This window comes from Sinocyclocheilus grahami, unplaced genomic scaffold (genome assembly GCF_001515645.1).
Source record: "Sinocyclocheilus grahami isolate Dianchi unplaced genomic scaffold, SAMN03320097.WGS_v1.1 scaffold53.1, whole genome shotgun sequence".
Taxonomy (NCBI): domain Eukaryota; kingdom Metazoa; phylum Chordata; class Actinopteri; order Cypriniformes; family Cyprinidae; genus Sinocyclocheilus; species Sinocyclocheilus grahami.
Window position 1 is genome coordinate 2021676 of NW_015505232.1, and position 20761 is coordinate 2042436.

Here is a 20761-nt window from a genome sequence, read left to right on the forward strand (position 1 = left end):
AAAAAAGTAACTAATTACATTACTTAGTTACTTTTTATGGAAAGTAATGCGTTGCGTTACTTTTGCATTACTTTTTAAATCTGGACAGAGCTTGCTTGTTTGTTTAAAAAAAAAAAAGTTATATTTTTGGAAAATACTGTATAAAAGCCTTTTCACACCAAAAGTGAAATGAATAAGCCTCAGGCTGAAGGGAAAGTAAATTTAAGTCCGTACAGCAGAATTAAGACCGTACAGTCTTGAAGAAGACATTTCAACACACTTCAGCAATAAAAAAAGACACACAAATGTTTGTCTAGAGTAATTTTTGCTTATTAGTACGGTTGAACTGGATCATCGAAGGTCAGAAGTAAAGAATGGGATTAAATACATAAAGGATATTTGTGTTGTTTAACATTTAATTATTGCAGATTTTAGTCATATTCTGAGCTGCATTATTTTTATTCATTTTGAGGAATACTGAATCTGTGGGGGGTTTTTTGTGTGAGTGAGATGAATTAATGCAGTAAGTAACTTGCGTTACTTATTTGAAAAAGTAACTCAGATATTCTCTTGTAAATTAAAAAGTAATGCGTTACTTTACTAGTTACTTGAAAAAAGTAATCTGATTACGTAACTCGCATTACACCCCCAACACTGGTTGTGACACATTTGCATATTCTTTTTTTTAAAAAACCAAGAGAATTTTTTATTTATCAAAACAAAAACAAAAAAATTATTAAAAGGCATTTAAGACAAAGAAATGCAGAAATGATCTTAATAATAAATACGAGAACCTTTCAAAGGTGCATTTCTCCAGTATCCATCACGAATCTCCACATGGTCGTACCAGCACAAGTGACTTCTGTACAGATCCATTGAAGTAAAATTAAGAATGATCTAACAAAGAGAACGAAACACAGACAAAAGCAACGAGAAGTTGGAAGTCAAAAAAGGTTACCTACACTACCGTTCTTAATTTTTAATGAAGTCTCTCACGCTCACCAAGGCTGCATTTATTTGATAAAAAAAACAGTAAAAACAGAAATACAGTGAAATATTATTTAAAGTATTCCATTTTCAAATATTTTAAGCTGAATTTTCAGCATAATTACTCCAGTCTTCAGTATCTCACGACCCTTTAGAAATCATTCTAAAAGGTATGTTTTTTCATTTATTGTTTATTTTATTACAATTCAATTGTGTTAAAGAGAAAATAAAACAATACAATTTTACTGACTGGTGTAATGTAACATCCAGCTCATATATGTGTTTCTGCATATCAGCTCATGTATATGATTCTGTGTCAAGTTCTTCTACCTTCTCCCCAGGCGTGACCGATATCCTCCATATACAGTGAAGATATGCAGCATACCCATTAGGGAACCCAGGAGAGGAGAAGTTTCCAGTGCTGTCCTGAAGGCTCTCGCCACATCCTGTGCACAAACCAGAGTCGAAACCACATCGAGACAAACTCACAGATGCTTGACCTGGAAACCAGATCCTCTTATTGGAAAACAGTAGGAGTTTTCCAGATGCTAAGGTCAGTTTTAGGGATCACGCTTTTATTTTGAAGTGGGAAATCACCATCATTCCAGCTGAGATCAAAGGAGATGACTGGAAAAACAAACGTTCTATGACAGGGGATAATAATACAGCTGTTTCATTCTCCCACTTTACAATTAAACTGATGTCACAGTCACAAATGCATATGTCGAAAACACTGCAAACTTTGTAAGCAAGAGCCGAAGGAAATCTAAAAAGCTGGCTGCTTCTTCAAACGGTCGTTCAGTGATGCTAGATTGGCTGCTACAGTACAAAGATGCCCGACGTAAGGGCCACTTACTTGGACACTTATATAATTTTCTAGTTTGAGCGATGTCCCCTTTGCTCAGTCTCGTCCGCTGCCCGATGGGAGGTCGGATTCCATCAACTTCAAACTTTGGCAGCATGGTATCAAGATAGATGCCCCTATTTTTCACAAAAGCACAAAAGCAACAGCACCCCAATTATTTGTGAGTGAAACAATAAAGAATAGTAAGATAAAACACATTAAAGAATAGTAATACTATGCAGTATTATTGTGAAATATTATTGCAATAAAAATGTTTTCTATTTTAATATTTTAAAAAGTCATTTATTCTTGTGATGTCTTGAGTATAGTCAAGGCCAATATGGCTGCTCTATCGAATGAAGCCCCGCCTTCTGAGCAAAAGAGCCAATCCCTAATCGGTAAAGTCAGCACGTCACTGCAGCTGCTGTTAGAAGTCCCGGTTGCTATAGAAACAGTCAGCATTCGGAGACATGCCCTTGGTGCACAGTTTTGGAGAATTTGATGTTTCCCCATTCAGAGAGATAGGATCTGCACTTGCATGTCCGAGAGGTATTTTAAAGAAGGCCGCCGAATGACATTGCCTTAAAAGGGACTTTGGTATAGTCTTATTTTTGTAAAATTGACATGCTATTAGTTTTTTGTTTATAATTTGAATTAGATAGTTTACATTTTCTGTTTTCATTTTAATTTTAGTTAGTTTTAATAATAAAGTTAGTCATTTTTATTCGTTTTTACAGTTAAGCCCCACTAGACACCAAGAACGATAACTATAAAGATAACTATAAAGATATAGTTCTAAAAATCATTCTCAATATTAAAGAATAGCAGAGTCCACACCACAGCTATAACGATAAAGGCACAGAGAAACAATATCGTTGGAATCACTTTCAGAACTATTTTTTTCCAGCTGATACAAACATTGACACCCAATCAGAATCCATCCTGCTATAAAGATCTCGAGAATTTAAAGCGGCAGACGAGCGTACGCTTAGAATAAACAGACAATATCGTCTGCTGGTGTGGATGCTAATATTTTCTTATAGTTAGCTGTAGTTAAAGTATAGTTAAAGATAGCTATATCTTTATAGTTATCGTTCTTTGTGCAGTTTTTAAACTATGTAGTTAAACTACCGTAGTTTTAGTTAAACTTGAAAATGTTGCTTTGACAACTAGCTGAAATAAAATATTATTTTCTAATATTTTATTTTATTAGTAAACGTTTATTTTGATTCAAGTTTCAAAAATGATTTATGGTTTTAGTTTTAGTTAACATGATGTGTGTCCAAATACATTTTGGGGCCACTGTACATGATAATGACATCAGAGATCCAGCTTGCACCACTCAAATATGAATCACATTTGATTGGCACTTATTCACTACATATAGTCTTTCTCTCTGCTGTTCTGAGCACAGAATGATTGCTCTTTTCTCTCGTCCAGTTCCCATGACGACAGCACCCTGAATGGCCAGCATGTGGACGCAGATCAGTCAGAGCGGAGTTTAAAGCATTGCCTCGCTGGACTGCGACTCCCTGGAGCCCACCCTGCATGCCAGAGAACAACGGCACTCCAGCCCCTGCAATTGTCCAGGACAAAAAGCCTGGAAGAGCTTTATTTGTTTTGGCCTAATTCCAGGATCCCCCAACTGCAAAATTCTGGAGGTAAAACCGCACAATGTGATTATTCCTGGTTTAGAGGCCAGAAGGAGAGGGGCCACTTTGCAAAACACTAAAAATAACAATCACAGAGAAACCAAGCCAGCTTCCCACAAAGCATTGCGCTACTAATTGATGTGAAGTTTTTCTCAGACTCTGACTACGGCTGTTAGAAAATATAGAAGACATTAACCACAAGCATTTTGATCAAAACAATTTCCACACACTCAGAAAAAAGGGTACAAAGCTGTCACTGTTGCGCTACCCTAAGGTACAAAAGTGAAAAGGTACATATTTGTACCTTAAGTTATATGGTACCTCAAAGGTTCATATTAGTACTTCAAACGTATCCTTTTGAAAGGGTACCACATCAATTTTGTACCTTTTTTTCTGACTGTGCATGACATCAAGGAATTTTTTTAATAATTTTAAATCAAACTGGTTTTGCAAAAATATTTTCTGAATACGTTTGAGTTGTTAATAAAATTACTAGAGCTTTCTTAGTCTAAAGTGCATTTGGATTTGACTACATCAGCATTACCCTCACTGTTTCCAAACTGTTTGCGAGTTTGGTCAACTCAGAGCAGCTTTGTGAGACCCAAAACAACTGATCAAAGGACACTCTACCTAAAAGTCTATCTGCATTTCAGCCTTGGCTCCTTGTCTGAATTCCTTCCTGCTTGTCCTAAACAACGGGCCCCCTCAAAGCAGCTGGCTGGATCTCCATTCTCAAGCCACTAACAACAGGTTAGGCAGCAGTCTGTGACAGCGCCAAGTCCTCAAATCCTGCTCTGTCCCATCAGCTCAACCCTTGTCTTAAAAACAAGACAGTAAGAAATGCAATAATGTGCCTGTCTTTTATAATTAGTGTAGAAATTAATATTTGCATTTTTATTTTTGTTTAAAGGGGTCATATGATGCGATTTCAATTTGTCCTTTCTCTTTGAAGTGTTACAAGCTCTTGGTGCATAAAGAAGATCCGTAAAGTTGCAAAGACTAAAGTCTCAAATCCAAAGAGATATTCTTTATAAAAGTTAAGAGTCAACCACGCCCTCCTAAAATGGCTCGTTCTAACACGCCCCCACATGTCTACATCACGATGTGGGAAGATTTGCATAACGCCGCCCAAATGTTCACGCAAAGAAAGAAGGTGTAACTTTTATTCTTGCTGTAGTATTGTTGCTGCCGCCATGTCGTGAAGATGCGTGTGTGTTTGTGTTTTGTGTGTTTCGTTGTGAACGCGAAACTACTTTGTTTGCCCTTCCAAAAGAGGACAATATCTGCTTCGTCATGCCTGGAGCTGATCCGTGCTGGTCGCTGAGGAAATACATCAACTTCGCGCTGTGGATCGCCGGATCAGCTTTCACCGTGGACAAAGTGGAGTCCAGCCCGGGGTCGTCACATGTGGTTGCTGCAAGCCCACCAACTGCTCCTTCGTCGAATCCGCCGGTCGTGCCGTTCTCAAGCCCGCCGGCCTCCGCTCACTCTAGCTCGCCGTGTGTTTCACTGTGAAAGCGAAACTACTTTGTTTGGCCTTCCAAAAGAGGGCACGACTAGAAATCAGTGGTTAAGTTGTATTTACAACACTGTTCCAGAACACTTCAACCCAAATATTCAGATGTGTGCAGTGCATTTTATGGAGGACTGTTTCTTGATCCTGGTAGAGTAGACTACAATGCCGGCTGTTCTGACTCACAGACTGTAAGTACATTTTCATTTTAAGGATTTGTCACTGATGATTCAAACGTGAGTTTTGAGCGGTGTAGAGTAGCGCTTGTTGTTTGTCATTTCTCCGATCACAAATGCAGACATGGTTTTATGTTTACGCTGCGCGATGCAACGCAATGCGAAAAAAAGATAGTATAAGTCATTATAATCCGTAATTATGTCCCCACTGGATGCAACAAATGCCTCGTTTGTAATGAGTTTTAATGTTTTTGTCTCGTTGCTCCGGCCAGGACACGCCATCACAGTATGGTAAGGGGCGTAACATTTCCGTCACACGCTTGAGGTATTTGGCCAATCACAACGCACTAGATAGCTGGCCAATCAGAGCACATCTCACTTTTCAGACCGATGAGCGTTGTAAAAATCGACGCGTTTCAGAAAGGCGGGGCATAGAGGAGAAACAATAATGTACAGTATGTGGAAAATAATGTGTTTTTTTAACCTTACACCGCATAAACATTTTATTCCACCAAATAATGTTCTTTTTAGCCACATCATATGGCCCCTTTAATACATCGGAGAATAAATAATGGTTGATTTTTCAGTCAACATACAGAGAATAATTAAAGTGTCAATGGGAGGCTGCGTAATCAGATTGAAGTGGTATTTAGCAGAAATTGTATTCATTTATACAATGTAAAAAAAATTGAATTTATATAGTGCTGTCATTTCTTTATAATTATTTGAGATACATGCTAGCAATTTCTGAGTGAAAATTGTTTCTACACTAAATATTTTCAGTATATGTTATATATCAGGGGTGGCGAACGTCGGTCCTGGAGAGCCGCAGCCCTGCAGAGTTTTGCTTCAACCCTAATCAAACACCTGAACAAGCTAATCAAGGTCTGAAGGGTTACTAGAAAGCTACAGGCAGGTGAGTTTTAATTAGGGTTGGAGCTGAACTCTGCAGGGCTGCGGCTCTCCAGGACCGGAGTTCGCCACCCCTGTTATATATGATCCAATTATCTCTAAAATAACAGTATCTACTTGTGTACAGGTTACATTAAAGTCCTATGAATCCAAACCTGGAAAAGGTGTTTCTGGCATAATGCATGATACTGTCAAAGTCGTAAACCTCTCCAAGCGAATCCACATCATCTGGCTCCATCTTTATGAAATTATACTCCTGACCTGTAAAGTGCAACATAGGCTTCATCACACTTCTACAGAATCTCACGCAATTATGAATTATCCTGGGTTTGAGATATAATACAATGCATAAAAGTTATGATTCTGGCAACTATGGGCATATACAGGAGAATTAGAAGTCATTCTACAGTTGTATGTAGTAGAGGTTTTGATAGTTACTGTACCTGGCTGGATGTTTTCTCGAAATATATCAACATGCTCGTCCCGGTCGGGTCGTGTGTGCTCGTGCCAGAATCCAATGACATGCCCGAGTTCATGCACCACGATGCCAAACTTGTCACAGTTCTTCCCGATAGATATAGCCTGTGGACCTCCACCTCTCCGCCCGACAAATGAGCAGCACCTTTTTTTTTTTAAAGAAGCCAACCAGGAGTTAGAAAACACTTTTGTACTTATTTTGTAGACACATTTTGTAAACAAATGGTGAAATTAATGTTTAGTTTATATTTGTATAGTTACTTTCTTCACTGTTGCAGAAACAACATTAAACAAGTTTTCGTACGGAAGAATTTTAGCCAGAGGTTAGTTAAATATCATCTGAGTGGTTTGAGGTCAGTAAGATTGTCCTTTTCATTTTTTTTTTTATTGATCATTTTATTGAGCAAAAACACATTAAACTGATAAAAAACAACAACAGTAAAGACATTTACTGTTACAAAATATTTCTATTTCAAATGAATGCTGTTCTTTTGAACTTTCTGTTCTTTAAACAATCCTGAAACATTCATCACAGTTTCCACACAAATATTTAGCAGCACAACTGTTTTCAACATTGATGATAGTATGTTTCTTGAGCAAATCAGCATATTAGAATGATTTCTGAAGGATCATGTGACACTGAAGACTGGAGTACTGACTGCTGAAAATTCAGCTTTGCTCTGACAGGAATAAAATATTTTTCAAAATATATTTCAATGGAAAACGTGTATTTGAAATTGTAATAATATTTTCACAGTATTATTTTTACTGAATTTTTTAGCAAATAAATATGGAAGCACATTTCCACACATTTTTAGGTTAAACACCCGAAATCATGACATACGTAAGTCATAATTACAAGATAAAAAGTCGAAATGATGACATCCTAAATTGAAATTATGACTTTAAAAGTCATAATTATGAGGTAAAAAGTCTAAATTATGACTTAAGCCATTTATGAGATAAAAAGTCAAAATCATGACTTTACAAGTCGAAATTGACTTAATGACTTTAATAATAAAAGCATATACCATTTACAGACAAGCAGACCATACCCCAGAATATGAACGCATCGCGTTGGGTTGCAAGTTAAGCGTTTTCTTGGGGTAGAACATGGTTTAATGGAAGAAGACCAAATCTGGTATACAGTTTATTAATATATATATATTATGTTCTACACCAAGAAAACGCTTAACATGCAACTCAAATTGTTGTGTTCATATTCTGGGGGTATATTCTGCTTGTCTGTAAATGGAATATGCTTTATTAATAATGTGTGAACTGAAATTGGTCTTCCAAACTGTTTTAAGCAAAGTTAATTCGTTTTAGAATGTCCCGTTTATCATTAGACCACTATCCTGTGACCAATGTGCATTTAAAGATGAAATATCATTGTCAATTTTGACTTATAAAGTCATAATTTCGATTTAGGAAGTCATATTTTCGGCCTTTAAAGTCATAATTCAACTTAGCAAGCCATAATTTAGATTTTTTTATCTCGTAATTATGACTCAAGTATGACTTTTTTTTTCTTACGTGGCGGAAATGGGCTTCCATAAATAAACACATCCTTGGTGGGCATAAGACAATTAGAAATTGCATGTCATGTAGAAATGTAGAAAATACACTGTGTAGAAAACATTCTATATGTCTAGAGAAGCATGACAACCGTTAAGTTCATCCTTCATCATTCAGCCTTTTGATTTATCAAAGTTCAGCAAAGTTTTGCTCAATTCAAAGGAGACACACCATGAGCTGAATGCAGCAAACTCTATAGTCTTTCAGACCTTGAGGTCAGGATCTGCCTCTGCTGAGAAAATAAGGCTTTGTGATAACTGAATCCAAGCAAGGATGTTTTTGTCACAGACAGCACATGGACTACTGTTTTGGGAACTGTGGTGTAGTGACGTGGCTTCAGCAAGGCCCATCTTTTTATTAACAGCCACACATACACTCACAGTCAATCATTCAAACTAGGTGGTAAACTGGTTGACAAAAACAAATTCCATTAAATATTATACTAGAAAACTACAAGAAAGCCAAGTTGGAATGGTGCTTACATGCAAAATGAGCTGTGGATGTTTGCCAGGTTGTAGCTATGTTCTGAGTGGTTGTTCATTCAATTGGTCAAGATTAACAGGAAAGACATTAAAAGACTGACAAAGATACAGAAGATTTCTATTTCTAATAAATGCTGTTTTTAAGCCTTTTTTCCATCTAAGAATCCTGAAAAAATGAATCACGGTAAGCAGCACAACTGTTTTCCACATTGATAATATTAAAAATGATTCATGAGCAGCAAATGAGCATATTAAAAGTATCATGTGACACTGAAGACTGGAGTAATGGTGCTGAAAATTCTGCTTTAATCCCAGGGGGTGGTTGACTGTTTTTCTTCTAGGCTTGATTGTGTTCATGGTGTGCAGTCTAACATGTGTTAATGCTTAGTTTTTAAAAAACGCATTATTTTTCACATAATTTACCTTTATTCCACACCGCTCTGTCCCTTCTCTGAGAAATACGCTGATCATTTCCTGCTTTTATGAAGCCCCGCCCTCAGAAATAGGCGATGGGCTCTGATTGGTTAGCTAGCCCAGTGTGTTGTTATTGGCTAAACCGCCTCTAGTGCGCGTCTGAACGTCACTCCCCTTACCTCAACAGCATGTGCTCTGGTTATATTGTAAACAACGGCGTCGTTAATATCGCTTATCAGTTTGAGCCTGATTAAGAAGCAGATGATATTATTGAAGAGAATCGTGCAGAATCTGTGCAAGCATGGCTTTTAATGGTAGGACTATGTTTTTTGTTTGTTGTTGTCTCATACTTTTAGATATGCTAAGTTATTTGTGTTACTTATGTTAGCTTTTAATATACGGCAACTGCACGCGTCCATGTTTAACGCTTCTCATAGCTATGTGAAAATAAGTGTATAATTGGAACAGTTCATTGTTGGAGCTGAGCTGAATGAGAGAGAGAGAGAGAGAGAGAGAGAGAGAGAGATGCAGAGCGTATGCAGAGCAGGGGGACGCGAGGAACAGTATTGAGAACCGCTGATTTAGAACATTGATTTTGAAACTTGTGAATCCATTGGAATCGTTAGAAGACAGAATCGCGATTCATAAATGAATAGATTTTTACTTGCACCTCTATTTTTCTCTTCCTCTTCTCTAAAGCAGCGCAGCATGGCCTCGCCCCCTTTGCTGCCTTTTCCCGAGGGCGGGGTTTATCAGGGTTTGTGATGTCACGAATCCGGGAAGTAACTTGTTGTAGTCCCTACCAGACGTTTTTGTAGGCATTAAACTGACAGAATTTGTAAAGACGATATCTCCGTTTGCATTGAACTTTCAGCTTCATAACTTTGCAGATATTGTTTATGCTCAAACAGGAACATTACACACTAATGTTAAAAAAGTGAAATCGTAATCAACCACCCCTTTAAAATGAATTCAAATAGAATTTTTTTTTTTTAAATTGCAATAATGTTTCACAATATTACTGTGCAAGCAACTGAATAATGTTAACCAATGGCCTAAACCCTAAACACTGATTTCACAAATTCACATAGTTCTGGATGCATTAGTGAAACTGGAATAATCAATATGTGTGGAGGGACATTATTGGTGAGCAACAGTTGTCTCTCCCCAGAGACAGGCAGGATGTGAACTTACCCACATGGCCGGATAGTAAAGACGATGTAGCTCTCTTCTGTGCTTCTTTCAATGAATGTCACACAAGTGTGTTTCTCCCAGTGACGCATGGCCTGCTTAAAAATGGCTCGCTGGCTACCTACAGGGGTTTAGTTTATATCAGTAAAAAACTAAGGCCATCTAGATAACACTTTGAGTAGGAGCACCAGCTGTCTATTGAAAAATTACAAAGGATATTAATATTTTAAGAAAACAATTTTAGACAAGTTTCAGACAAAATTAAGGTTTTGTGTGCAGTTGGAAAAATGACACTACACTGGAATATTAGGAGAGCATGCAAAAACAAAAAACTACTAAAACAGAACAAAACAAAACAAAACAAAATTAAATACATTTTTTTTTATTAATTTAAAAACAATAAATTAAATAAAATAAAATGTTATATGCAGACTTACCACTGAAGTTGCTACTAATAACATATGGTATTATGCCATCCGGCCAAACTCTCTCAGGCCTGGCTGTGGCTGCTCTCCGTCTGCGTAGGAGGCTTCGACCAGCCAATACTGAGTCGTCCTTTGCATTGCCATTACCTGAGGATCTGTTTGCTAGGGCAAAGACAATACTTCAGACAAAATATACTCGTCTACAAATTACATTATGTAAATTACGTAATGTATTCTACTATAATTAGGGCTGTCAATATTAAAGCGTTAATAATGCAATAACGCAAATTCATTTTAACGGCACTTATTTTATTAATGCGTGATTAATGCAGCGTACATTTTCTGTTTGACCCATGGGCTAGCACGTAGTTGGAGAAATGGAGATGCACAGTGTTTCCAACTTAGCGACTTATCAGACCCCTTTAGCTACTTATTTCCCAAAAAGCGCCTAGCGACAAATCTAGCGGCTTCTTTATAGGATTACATCTCTGCCACAATTCTGGAGAAGGGTATAACTGCCGCCCGGAGATCTCCAAATGGGGGCGGGAACTCCAAAACAGGGTGGGAGCTCCAAAATAGGGCGTGGCTTCCTCCCATTGACAGACAGGCACATGACACGCATGCGCAATTTTTTCCCCCCAATCCACTTCAGTGCAAACTCCGCCCCACAGCTGATTCTAAAGATTTTATTGGTTGTGTCAATAAGTGTTGATTTCCTACACTATGCTACAAAAAATGCTAACCCCTAAACCTACCCCACACCTGACCCTAACCTTAACCAGTGAAATTGACTGCATAGCGGGATTGGCGGTGAATAGCGTGGTAAAGAAAGTTACAGTTCAGGAGATAAACAGTTAATAAGATTATATGATATGAGATTGTTCCGTAACTCCCCAACCGGACCTCACCGGACAATGGCACCTTTTTAGTTACACCCAGCATCACTACCCCCTCCTACCCTGCGAATTTCGAGCCCCGGGACGCCCTAGTTGCTTAGAAAAAAGCGATAGAGTGAAAACTTTCCCCTGCGCTGCGCTGGGACGCCTCGTGGGAGAGCTTGTGGGTGATTCGCGTTTATATCATTAAGCAGAGGTTCAAACTCCAGTCCGAACACCACTGGCCACGAGCTTTGGGCTCTGCTCTCACGGAGAATATTTATTTATATAGCATATTTTATTTTAGATGAACTAGAAGCAATGTTTAATTTATAAAGTTTTATTTTGAAATGAAAGTCAGTAACAATTGGCTGGAGCCAGAGCCAGTGGTGAAAGTCTTTGTGCGAAGAGATCCCGCCCCATTTTGGAAGTTCTGCCCACTTTTGGAGTTCACGCCCCATTTTGGAGATCTCCGGTCTGCAGTTATATCTACTTGCAATTCTGCACGCGAAAGATTATATTTTGAGCCTTTTGCACGCGCGCGAACTGAGTTTTTTGGAGAAAATGTTTGTCTCACAAAGAAGAAAGTATTTAGAAATTACGAAAATCAATTTTGCATTTAAAATAAGTTTTTGGATGTGTGCAGACCTTTAGCGCGTGCAGTTTCACTAGCCTGCTCCCTTGATGCCCGCCCTCAGTGCTCTCTATAAATGCCAACGGCTCACTTGCTCAACACAACCCAGTGTTACAATATGCCATAATTCCAGTCAATCAAACATGAGGCTGCTAAATTCTGATTGGCTGCCTTGACAACCAATCACAACATTCCTTGCATTACCTCGACAGCAGAAGAGGAAAAATACAGTGCATGCATAATTATTATGCAAGTTGATATTCTGGTCATATTATTTTCCAAGCACATTTTACCAATTCGAAAGGACATCAATCTTAATAACTACATAATAATATTTTTTTCTTTGCGAAACGAACAATTTCTCCATAGAACTCATTTTTGTGCGCTCAAAATATGATCTTTCACACAGAATTGTGGCAGAGATCTAACCCTATACGTCTTAGACAAAATTATTTAGTTTCTGAGACTCGCCGGTACTGTCTTTTGAAGTAACTCATAACATAGAACAGGATTATTTTGTACCATATTGATCAAAAAATGAAAAGAGAAAGAAAATCTATTCCATTCTTTGTTTTAAATAACATGAAGTGTAGCATGTTAAAAGCGTGAACATGCTAATATGCTATTAAATATGAATTTAAAATTATATAATTACGCAATACAGATTACATGTAATCAGTTACCACGTAGCACTGAATATGATTGCATGGTAGCAGCAGTGTGTGTTTTGCAACCATTCTCACCTGAATCAGGTATAGAGGAGTTAGAAGAGTCATTCTTCTTAACGTCCATATAGCTGGCTTTAAGCAAGTGCAGGTCCTCCTCATCTAAGGCTATGTCGCCCAGAAAAGCAGCTAAAACAGAGAGTGAGAACACATCACCAGGTGAACTTCTTAAACACCATGCAATCCTCTGCAACTGACGAGGGAAACCTTACCATAATGAGAAGCATTCCACCCAGCTTAATGTAGCTGTGCACAGGTCCCCAGAAAATAAATCTGGGGTTGTAAGGTTAAAGTCACAGTAGCTCTCTGAAGTCACAGCAGCAACTTGTATGCCAGTCTCAACTCTGAATTTTTAATCGGCTCACTCCCATATAGGCTGGTCAGGATTCAGGGAGATGGTGAAAAGAAACCACAGACCAGCAACATTATCCAGATAAAGTGACTTTCCTCTGTCCACCTTATTTTTTCCCGGCGCTTTACAACTCTAAATGCACAAGGACTATTCTATGTGCTACTTTTTCTAATAACTTATTAGAGATTCCTAAGAACCTATTAACTATTGTCTTTCAGCAAACAATTTCCATTTTCCAGGAACTTACAGAGCAGTAATTTACAGAAACTTACAGAGCACTGACCAAAAGTGACATTTTCTCAAGGGCACCTTAATAGAGCAAATTTGTTCAAGCAATTTCTACCATGTCTTGAAAATCCCGCTTTGTGATAAAACCAGCAACTCTGTGTTAACTGTCTTGTTTATTTGGTCTTCAATCCTTATATTCGCTCAAACTTTAATCTTTAAGTCATGGCCATCTTCGAACCAAAGTATCTGTCTGTATATTAAAACATTTTCCATGAGTGAAAGGAGAAGTAAAGACTTTCACAACTAAAAATAACTGATGATTAGGTGAACCTTTTAATCGGCTCACTCCCATATAGGCTGGTCAGGATTCAGGGAGATGGTGAAAAGAAACCACAGACCAGCAACATTATCCAGAAAAAGTGACTTTCCTCTGTCCACCTTATTTTTTCCCGGCGCTTTACAATTCTAAATGCACAAGGACTATTCTATGTGCTACTTTTTCTAATAACGTATTAGAGATTCCTAAGAACCTATTAACTATTGTCTTTCAGCAAATAATTTCCATTTTCCAGGAACTTACAGAGCAGTAATTGCACGGATGGTCACTTTGCACTGACCAAAAGTGACATTTTCTCAAGGGCACCTTAATAGAGCAAATTTGTTCAAGCAATTTCTACCATGTCTTGAAAATCCCGCTTTGTGATAAAACCTGCAACTTCTGTGTTAACTGTCTTGTTTATTTGGTCTTCAATCCTTATATTCGCTCAAACTTTAATCTTTAAGTCATGGCCATCTTCGAACCAAAGTATCTGTCTGTATATTAAAACATTTTCCATGAGTGAAAGGAGAAGTAAAGACTTTCACAACTAAAAATAACTGATGATTAGGTGAACAAACCATTCTTGCAAACATGAAAGTCTTTAAAGATGGATGTAAAAGTGACAACATTAAAGCATAAAACAGAAATCTAAATAATAAGATATCTCTCAGTGAAAGCTTAAAGCTTTCTCATACAATTTATTTATAATAAGCGCAATGCAAATGTAAAAGGCCATATGTATAAGTGAAACACAAAAACCATGTTAGCAGGGACATTTTCTTTTCTGTTTTAATGTACCTCTTATTCACAGGAAGAGAAAACTGGGTATTGTGACGGGCTAATAAATTGAATAAATAATAATAAATTTTAAAAGTACAGAACATTTTACAAAACATAGCGATGAGTCATCTGCAACGTTGTTGTTTTCCCATGAAATGTATTATTTTCTACTTTTTTAATGATAGATTCAGAGAGCTAATAAGCACTAAAAAGTAATAAATCTTTGTTTTGATATCATGGGGTCTTTCATTTCTACACATTTGTGACCTAGCAGCAGAATTCATTGTACTCTGTGGCAGCAGGGAACACTTTAGCCTGGCAGAACATCTTATTAAGCCTGAAACATTTGCTAAACAAACCCGCAATGTGAGCATGTTTTGCCTCCCTTGAGGTTTTCATCCAAAGCTGTCAAATCTATGAACATGCATATAAAGAAATATGCTCACGAATAAGGAAACAAGTCACAGCCAACCAATTTTGAGGTGATGCAGTTCCCAATTAAAGGTTAAATTTAAACCTACAGTCTAAACTGCTTGACAGATAAATGGCCATGTGTCACTATTAGCATCTTCTCTGCTGTTCTGCTCAAAACTCAAAGTATATGTCCACTTTATATATCCACTATATAAAGAAATCAAAACTTCAGCCAAATTGACATGACAGTCAATACATTGACAGAAGATCTCAGGTAGAGCTTCCCCACAATCTGCTCCTCACAGCCATATAATAGAAGGTTAATATGACTAACAAGAAAACAATCAATCAGAAATCAAATATTTAAATAAACAGCAAAGCTTAAATAAGCTTTTATTTTCAACAGCGGGTTTACTATGCTATTTACATTATAATTGCAGGCAGTTTCACTTTTTTGCAGTTCTAGGCAGGGTTCACTTCTATTAAGGCCACACTGTAACCTTTTACCCTTACCTTATTCACAATCCAAACAATTTAATTTCTGAAAGCTACTGCAAAGGGGCTTCAGATTAAAAATCTGCTGTTTTTGTGCCATCTAGTCATTACTGCCAAATCAACTTCAATGGCAGCAACAACACAGTAGTCGTTCCTCTTCCAATTTCCCAATTCAACACTTCTCTTTGTTAGCAACAATTTAACCGTCTCAATTTAATAGTGGTTGGGCAAAACCAAAATCCTGACAGGTTTCAGTAGCCTGAAGTCCACTTCATGCTGTGACAGTAATGAACAATCATCTGAAGCGCTGGGCAGCCCTGTCAGAAACATACGGATTCATTCATGACTTATTTAATTGTAAATTCAAAAAAATTTTTGTGTGCTTCTGTGATTTGACTGATTACATTCTGAGCTTTATACATATTTCTTGGTGAGCACTCAAAATCAATTTAATATTATAGGTTAATGAGTTAATGTTAGCAGGTGGAAATCACATATGCTTGCCACCGGCTCAGTGACGTTGCCTCTAAACAAGTGGACAATGTGATAAAGTAAAGTAGTAATCACGGATTTGCACTTAAGAAATAAAGAAAATATAAATTAGTAATTATGATTCTTTTTTTGTGAAAGCATTCAAACTTTTTAATTTGCAGAGAGCTGTTTGACCATGGTGACATGTAAACAATACAAAGGCTATTAAATTCAGTTATTATAGCCCAGACAACATTTAATCGGCTGTCTAGTCAGTTGCCAGCTGTCCATTGCTGTAACAATGATTTGCCCTCTGAATAGGTCCTTTTTGTGAGACAGGCTAGTTAAAACTTCTACAGACCGTTACATTTTGGTTGGGAAACTCAAGTGTTTGTAAAGCACATTTTGTGCTGTAAATTAGGTAACATGTTGGTTCTATGCGCTCTGCCCGAGGATGCTTATTTCTGAGTTGGGATAGGGGGAGGTCCCACCAGGATCCCATTCACTTGTCCCAGATCTCATGCTGTCATGCAGTACACAGCTAAACAAAACAAAGTAACACAAACAACACAGCACAACAACACAACAAAATAACACAAAGCAACGTAGAATTAAACAAAACAAAAAGTGTTAACCAAAAATAAAAAAAGTACACCGCTTTAACCAAAACAAAACAACTTTAACCAAAACAAAACGTAAATCAAAACATCACAGACTTTGACCAAAACAAAACAACTTTAATAAAAACAAAACATTAAGCAAAACATCACAAATTGTATCCAAAACAAAGCTAACCAAATACAACATTAAACAAAACAAAATAACATCAGCAAAAAAACTAAACAAACTCTTGATTTATAAAGTTTAGAAACACTGTGTATATTACCAGCTTTGCATGGGTCCTTGTAGTCAGCTTCATCACTGTCTCCAGGACCTGTGTGATAGTTTGACTCCACTTTCAGTGCGATCATTAATAAAAGGCAAAGATTGAACATAAGCAAATATGTCCACAGGGAATTCATGATGGGAATGAGTGCGGATGTTCTGTAGATGTGGACCTGGAGCCGGAGGAGAGCTGCGGGTTGCGGTGGGAGTTTGGTAGGACTTGGGAAAATGAAGCTCCCGGGAAGGCGGGTTTAGAAAAGCGAGGCTTTGTCTATTCAGTGTCTTTATTCTAGTCCAGTGATTCGCTCACATACCCGGGACTCGGGCCAGCATCGAGCTTACAAACATACACAGATCGGAGGTCAGTGGACTAAGCGTACTGAGCCCATCTGTGTGGGAGAATGCGAACTCCAGAGCAGCAGCAGAAATGCTGTTGTGTCTAAAATAAAAAAGACGGCATTTTAACAAATTATCTTACATTTTAATGCACATATTGTAGCAATATCTTGTACTTCGTTGGAATACCAATCATAAAATATCCCTACTAGCTGACAGATATCAAATGCGTCCTGAGGAATCACACCTGCAGGGTTGCCAGCCAGGTTTTCACAACAAAATCTGCCCAATTGCTACTCAAAACTAGCCCAATCAGTTTCAAGGGGAGTCCCCCATAAAATTCGCGTTCTGGGGGGTAAAATACACGATTTTTGGTGGGGTTCCCAATTCGCATTCCAGGGGATAAATATCACGTTATCGGGTTGCTTCAACCCGCGGACATGAAAACAACCCGCGCAACAGTGTTAAAGTAGCCCAATTGCGCGGGAACAGGCACCGACGACGTAATCAGTTTCACTTTTTCAGAACTTTATCCACCTTTTTCTTGTCGTAAAAATGGGCGCGGCCATTTGTAAATTATATGGGTCTGGCTTCCGGTCTCATCTGCGTCTACTCCGTCCAGCTATTTTTAGCTGAACAAAACTGTTTGTTTTGCTGCTTGATATTGAAAGTTGGTGTGTCTTATCATATTATTTTAATGTATTATCTTAAATTATTAACACACTGGTTTGAAGTGCAAACAGTTTTACCGTTTACTGCACGTTGTTATTCTCCTCGTTATTTACCTATAGCGGCTAATGAACCGGAAGTCTCACCCATATGCTTACTTCCGCGTTGAAGAAAAAGGTGGATAGGGACCAGAAAAACGAACAGAAAGCACGGAGCCAGGGACAGGCAACAGAACCAAAACCTCGTCACCTGGTTAAAAAAACCAGCGAGAGAGCGCGTTTCCATCGTACCGTCTCTTCATGCCCTTCTGCGCCACGGCGAGTGATTTCTTGGTAAGAGAGCACACACTATGCAAACGCTCTCGAAAACGACTTACAAAGTCCAGTACGTTACACTTTACTCAAATCAGTGTTCAAGATGTTTTCTTTTAAAACTTTCAAGGGTCCCCTTACCAATACCAATTCAGCTGGGCTAAACCCCAAACTGTCTCGCGAACTGCAAATACAACTAATGGCACACCCTCGTCCCAATCCTTCTCTACGTCCATAGCCTATTTTCTCAGCATAGACATAAGGTCTGATGAAACCTTTGGAGCATACCCTGACTTTCGGGGTGATATGCACTTGAATGTCGATGGAATATGCCAAGAGTTTTCAGAATCTGGGTAGGCCTAAACTATTTTTCTTGCAAGCATCGCCCTCACACTGACAGAATTTCATGTGAAATGTTCACGCGATTATTAACGTAATTTTACATTCCGACTTGTAAAAACCATTCACGTCACAATGGCTTTTTATGAGCCATTTTCGAAGCTTTCTCGCTTCTCAAGACGGCCACCGTCAATCACATAACAGCTCTTTAATTGCGCTCTAGTCAAATGCGCTTAAACCACTGTAGCCTAATGTTATTTATTAAAGGTGTCATATAATGCGATTTCAAGTTTTCTTTTCTCTTTGGAGTGTTACAAGCTGTTTGTGAATAGATAAGATCCCTAAAGTTGCAAAGACTAAAGTCTCAAACCCAGAGAGATATTCTTTATAAAAGTTAAGACTGGTCCACGCCCTCCTAAAACGCCTGTTTAAACACACCCCACATGTCTACGTCATGATGTGGGACGATTTGCATAACGCTGCCCAAATGTTCACGCAAAGAAAGAAGGTTTAACTTTATTGTTGCCGCCGCCGCCGCCATGCTGTGAAGATGCTTTGTGTTTCCTTGCGAAAGCGAAAATACTTTGTTTGGCCTTCCAAAAAAGGACACGACTAGAAATCAGTGGTTAAGCTGTATTTACAACACTATTTCAGAACACTTCAACCCAAATATTCAGATGTGTCCAGCGCATTTTATGGAGGACTGTTTCCTGATTCTGGGAGAGTAGACTACAATGCCGGCTGTTCTAACTCACAGACTGTAAGTACGTTTTCATATTTAAAGGGGTGGTTCACTGGGTTTTTTCTAGGCTTGATTGTGTTTATGGGGTGCAGTCTCACATGCGTTTATGCTTTGTTTAAAAAAAAACGCATTATTTTTCACATAATTTACCTTTATTCCACACCACTCTGTCCCTTCTCTGAGAAATACGCTTATAATTTCCTGCTTTTATGAAGCCCCTCCCTCAGAAATAGGCTATGGGCTCTGATTGGTTAGCTAGCCTAGTGTGTTGTGATTGGCTAAACCTCCTCTAGTGCGCGTCTAATATAAATAAGTGTATAATTGGAACAGTTTATTGTCGGAGCTGAGCTAAATGAGGGGGGGTGGGAGATGCAGAGCGTGTGCAGAGCAGGGGAACGCGAGGAACAGTATTGAGAACTGCTGCTTTTGAACATTGATTTTGAAACCTGTGAATCCATTAGAATCGTTAGAAGACAGAATCGCCATTCATATATGAACATATTTTTACATGCACCTAGTTTTCTCTTCCTCTTCTCTAAAGCAGCACAGCATGGCCTTGCCCCCTTTGCTGCCTTTTCCCGGGGGTGGGGTTTGTGATGTCATGAACCCGGGAAGTAAGTTCTTGTAGTCCCTACCAGCCGTTTTTGTAGGCATTAAACTGCCAGAATTTTAAAAGACGATTATAATCCGTAATTATGTCCCCATGCACTGGATGCAACAAATGCCTCGTTTATAATGGGTTTTAATGTTTTGGTCTCGTCGCTCCGGGACACGGCATCACAATATGGTAAGGGGCGTAACATTTCCGTCACACGCTTGAGGTATTCGGCCAATCACAACGCACTGGATAGCTGGCCAATCAGAGCACACCTCTCTTTTCAGAACGATGAGCTTTGCAAAAATCGAGGCGTTTCAGAAATTTGTATTTAACCTGATCACGTTTAATAAAAAGACATTAAGTTTAATTATAACGCCGCATGTCCACCATCAAACAACGAACAAATTAATTATACAGCGAGCAAAGAACATTTACATTATCAAAGAATATCACTGAATTCAGTCTAGCGTGAGCATAAGCACTCTAAAAAAAGCTATAAGCTATCATTAGTGATGTTGTCTGCAGTGTATGATGAATTAATCTCTTATTTACATCGCATACATCTGAACTTTGTTGTTTCTGATGAGAGAATTCACCAAAGTGCACTGACAATTTTTGGCGTATCGGTGATGTTAATATTTAGCAAAATCCCCTTAAATAATAGAAATATTAAAGGGGTCATATGATGCGATTTCAAGTTTTCCTTTCTCTTTGGAGTGTTACAAGCTCTTGGTGCATAAAGAAGATCTGTAAAGTTGCAAAGACTAAAGTCTCAAATCCAAAGAGATATTCTTTATAAAAGTTAAGTCAGCCACGCCTACCTAAAACGTCTTGTTCTAACATGCCCCCACATATCTACTTCACTATGTGGAAATATTAGCATAATGCCACCCAAATGTGCACGCAAAGAAAGAAGGCGTGGTTTCAGGAACAGCAGTGTTGATGCAGCCATGTCAGG

At 38.2% G+C, this 20761-nt stretch overlaps 1 protein-coding gene across 1 annotated transcript in view; it reads right to left on the bottom strand.

The window, feature by feature from the left end:
- LOC107583398 (bone morphogenetic protein 1-like) overlaps positions 1 to 17221 on the bottom strand; it is a 45537-nt gene extending 28316 nt beyond the window's left edge. Inside the window, exons 1-9 of the mRNA XM_016269597.1 lie at positions 16810 to 17221; positions 12883 to 12993; positions 10643 to 10792; positions 10209 to 10326; positions 6507 to 6685; positions 6219 to 6324; positions 1823 to 1947; positions 1297 to 1412; positions 774 to 876 (exon numbers count right to left, since the gene is read on the bottom strand). Coding sequence (XP_016125083.1) covers positions 774 to 876; positions 1297 to 1412; positions 1823 to 1947; positions 6219 to 6324; positions 6507 to 6685; positions 10209 to 10326; positions 10643 to 10792; positions 12883 to 12993; positions 16810 to 16945 — 1144 coding nt within the window. The 5' untranslated portion in view covers positions 16946 to 17221. The remainder of the gene's footprint in view (positions 1 to 773; positions 877 to 1296; positions 1413 to 1822; positions 1948 to 6218; positions 6325 to 6506; positions 6686 to 10208; positions 10327 to 10642; positions 10793 to 12882; positions 12994 to 16809) is intronic.
- Between the last annotated feature and the right edge of the window lie 3540 nt (positions 17222 to 20761).